Here is a 3,814-nt window from a genome sequence, read left to right as displayed (position 1 = left end):
TGGAGCTTGTGTCCTCCACAAATTAGTGTGATAATAATTATAAATCTCTTATAGGTTCATAAGGGTATACTTCGTATTTTATCAGTTGATTAACGATTTCTTAATGACGGTTAGCTTTTTTTTTGGTGAAAGGTTAGAAAATTCTCATTAAGATCATAAACAAGCTATTACAAACTATCCATTTTTGTGGATACAATTCCAAGGCTAAGTAAAAGGCAGCTAATAAATTACTGTCTTAAACCAAGCCCTATCACTACTCCTTTTAATACAAGCATGCCACTCTAATAATCGACATTTAAGTAAGCACTGAACCTACTGAACAACATTTTCAGGTCGTTGAACAACCCCTTCAAGTCTAGCCCTATTCCTCTGATGCCAAATAGAATAGTACAAGGCTTGAATCCAAACAAGAGTAACCATTTTCTTAATTCTTGCCCAAGGTTTAGTCTGCAACCAGACTAAGAGATTAGCAACAGGCAGACCAAGATGCGCTTTTACAATCGAGTAAGGCAATCGCTTCCTGGTATAACAAAGATCAATGAACAGATGCTGATGGGTTTCGATGCAATGCCACGGAAAAACATCTATCATCAGGGATAATTCCAAGGAGAAGAAGCTTATCTTTCAGCTGCAAAGCTTCACGAGCAAGCAGCCAAGTTATAAAGGAGTGCTTTGCTATGCACCAGGAATTCCATACCATTTTATCCCAAGTAACAGCAGGGTATTTAGGTCTGATCCACTGGTATCCACTGCTAACTGAGTAACCAGAAGGTCGTGGCAACCACAGTCCAAGAGAGGAAAAACCAAATGAGAATTTGTCTTTGACCTTACAAATTGTTTTCCAGGCCCAAGAAACATCAGGTTTAGGTTGATAAAAAGACCAGGGGACATCTTTCATATAGATGTGGTGTACCCACTGTACCCACAAACTATCCTGACTAGAATAAATCCACCAGGAGAGTTTACAAATTGAAGCAAGATTCCAGGCAATGCTATACCTAATACCAAGTCCACCTTCTTCCTTTGGTACACACACCTTTTCCCAACTAACAAGAGGGGACCTAACATACTCAGTTGAGCCATCCCATAGATAATTTCTGCAAAGAGCATCAATTCTCCTTAACACTCCCTTTGCGAATGAAGATGGAAGTCCAAAGAGGTATATAAAGTGGTAAGCACTGAGTTCACCAATGTTAATCTACCAGCATAGGATAATTTTTTGGCAGCATAACCGTGTATACGTTCAGTAATCTTCTCAATAAGACAAGTGCAGTTCTTAACAGTGAGCCTACCAGCAGAAATAGGCACCCCCAAATACTTAAATGGCAAGGCCCCTTTAGAGAAACCAGAGATCTGCAATATATCACATTTAACCCTAGAAGCAACCCCATTAAAATAGATGTTAGACTTCAGAGAGTTCATCTGAAGACCAGTGGCTACAGAGAAGGTTGCAAAAGCTCTAAGAAGAATCATAATGGAAGTAGTATCCCCCTTAGAGAAAAGAAGTAGGTCATCAGCAAACATGAGGTGGGATAACTTGAGTTGACTACACAAGGGGTGAAATTTGAAAGGCATAGTAGCAGTAACATGAGTCAAAATCCTACTTAGGTATTCCATGGTAATGGTAAAAAGGAGGGGGGAAATAGGATCTCCTTGCCTCAAACCCTTTGCCCCCTTAAAATACCCAAAGTTCTCACCATTAAGCACCAAAGAGTAGGAAGCAGTTCTAACACAAAGCATAACCAGATGAATAAATTTGATAGGGAAGTTTAAGGCAGTAAGCATTTGTTCCACAAAATCCCAGTGCACAGAATCATAGGCTTTTTTTAGGTCAATTTTCATCAAGCACCTAGGAGAGACAGTCTTCCTATTATATAGCCTCACAAGATCTTGGCAAATGAGGATATTTTCAGCAATACTCCTCCCCTTAACAAACCCTCCTTGATTCTTACTGATAATAGAAGGCAAGACAGAGCAAAGCCTAGTGCACAAAACTTTAGAAATAACTTTATATAAGATGTTACAGCAGGAGATTGGACGAAATTGAGTGACATTTTGAGGATTTTCAATTTTTGGAATCAAAGTAATGAAAGTATGATTGATCTGTTGAAGCATCTTACCAGACTGAAAAAAATCCAAAATGGCATCACACACCTCATCACCAACAACAGACCAAGAGTCTTTAAAAAAGGCACTTGAGAAACCATCAGGGCCAGGGGCCTTATGGTTGGGGATAGAAAAGAAAGCCGCCTTAATTTCCTTCTTAGTGACAAAATAGGCCGGTGAGTACGAATGATGCTCAGAGTTGCAAATAGGCCCTTGCTGAACCACAAAGACACAGACAGGTGTGGTAAGTCCAGCAGTCCCAAGTAATTTTTCATAATACTTCAAAAAAGCAGCTTGGATTTGAGATCCATCAGAATGAACATGACCTTCAATATCCTCAATGAGGAAGATTTTATTTTTCACACTTCTTGTCCTCAGGAGACTATGAAAATATCTAGTGTTGTTGTCTCCTTGATTTACCTAGGTGGCCTTTGATTTTTGAATCAAGAAGCTGTCACAGGCAGCCTGCAACTCCCTGTAAACACCAGCAGCTTCCTTTCCCTTAAATAAGAGAGTAGAGTCACCAGGGGCATACCTCAATTGATCTTGAATATTGTCTAAAATCTTCCAGGCATGAACTGCACTATTCTCAATATCATCAAATAAGTCTTTGTTTAACTCTTTCAGAGGTCTCTTAAGGCTTTTCAACTTCATAACAACCTTAAAACTTTTAGTCCCTTGCCAAGATTGGTTCCAATGATGACTAATGCAAGGCTTAAATTCAGGCACTTGGCTCCATATGTTGAAATACTTAAAACTCCTTTTCCCCTTCATAGAGGTATCAGGTTCTTGAATAATACAAGGAGTGTGATCAAAGATACCTTCATTGTAAAAATGAGCATAAGCATTGGGCATATACTGAGTCCAGAGATTGTTAACAAGGACTCTATCTAATCTGGAATAAACTCTGGTCTGAGGGTCCTGTTTGTTGTTCCATGTATAATAAGAACCAGCAGCTGGGCTATCCATCATCTGACAATAATCTAAACAATCATTAAAATCCTTCATCTCTTCATCAGATGAAGACCCACCAAGTCTCTCAGAGGGTTTGAGGACACAATTGAAGTCACCACAAAGAATCCATGGATCATGAATTGAATCAGCAAAAGAACAAAGGTCTTGCCATAAACTCTTTCTGTCAGTGGTATCATTATAGGCATAAACCATGGTGCAAAAGAACTGGAATTCGGAACTAATTTCAGTAACCAGCATATGGACAGACTGGGCACTATAATGAACAAAATGCACATAGAAAAGAGAGGGATTCCAAAGTACCCATACTCTGCCTCCAGGGTGATAAGAAGAATTAGTGGAAACAGACCACCCATCACACACACTTTTCCTAACAGAATTTAGAGACAAAGGCTTTACCTTTGTCTCAAGGAGACCAAATAGACCCACCATATGAGAATGAAGAAACCATTTGACTTGCTTTTGCTTAGATGAGCTATTTAGTCCCCTCACATTCTAGAAACCAATGTTATGCATCACTCCCAGGGGGGAGTAATGCACTACCACTTGTACCCACACCAACTCTTGGAGGATTATTCACTAAAACACTTCCAACACCAGATTTTTTGGCAGCATTGTTAAGAGCATCCTGGAATGTGTACTGACTTAAATGAGTAGTAGCTTTACCAGCACGTATAATATCTTGCCTGCTAAGAGTAGAATCGGTCCGAGAGGAGGCTGGCCATACTTACCATCC

The 3,814-nt window shown here is 39.6% G+C and overlaps 1 protein-coding gene across 1 annotated transcript; it reads right to left on the bottom strand.

Moving 5' to 3' along the window:
• Positions 1–312: 312 nt before the first annotated feature.
• LOC141630642 (uncharacterized) lies at positions 313–3,510 on the bottom strand. Its single transcript, XM_074443422.1, has 4 exons — positions 2,565–3,510; positions 1,189–2,432; positions 545–1,129; positions 313–447 (listed from the first exon to the last, which is right to left on the bottom strand). The coding sequence occupies exons 1-4, from the start codon at positions 3,508–3,510 to the stop codon at positions 313–315; spliced, it is 2,910 nt and encodes a 969-aa protein (XP_074299523.1).
• Between the last annotated feature and the right edge of the window lie 304 nt (positions 3,511–3,814).

The sequence above is a fragment of the Silene latifolia genome, chromosome Y (assembly GCF_048544455.1).
Source record: "Silene latifolia isolate original U9 population chromosome Y, ASM4854445v1, whole genome shotgun sequence".
NCBI classification, from domain to species: domain Eukaryota; kingdom Viridiplantae; phylum Streptophyta; class Magnoliopsida; order Caryophyllales; family Caryophyllaceae; genus Silene; species Silene latifolia.
Note: the sequence above shows the minus strand (reverse complement) of the source record. Positions and strands in the feature narration are given on the sequence as shown.

Bases quoted from the DNA above. Each gene is read 5' to 3' on its own strand.
- LOC141630642 (XM_074443422.1), bottom strand. From the start codon at position 3,510: ATGGTGGGTCTATTTGGTCTCCTTGAGACAAAGGTAAAGCCTTTGTCT. The intron at 1,130-1,188 runs GTGAACTCAGTG...TCATTCGCAAAG, and splicing joins ATGCTGGTAGATTAACATTG to GGAGTGTTAAGGAGAATTGA. The intron at 448-544 runs GTTCATTGATCT...GTCTGGTTGCAG, and splicing joins ATCGAAACCCATCAGCATCT to ACTAAACCTTGGGCAAGAAT.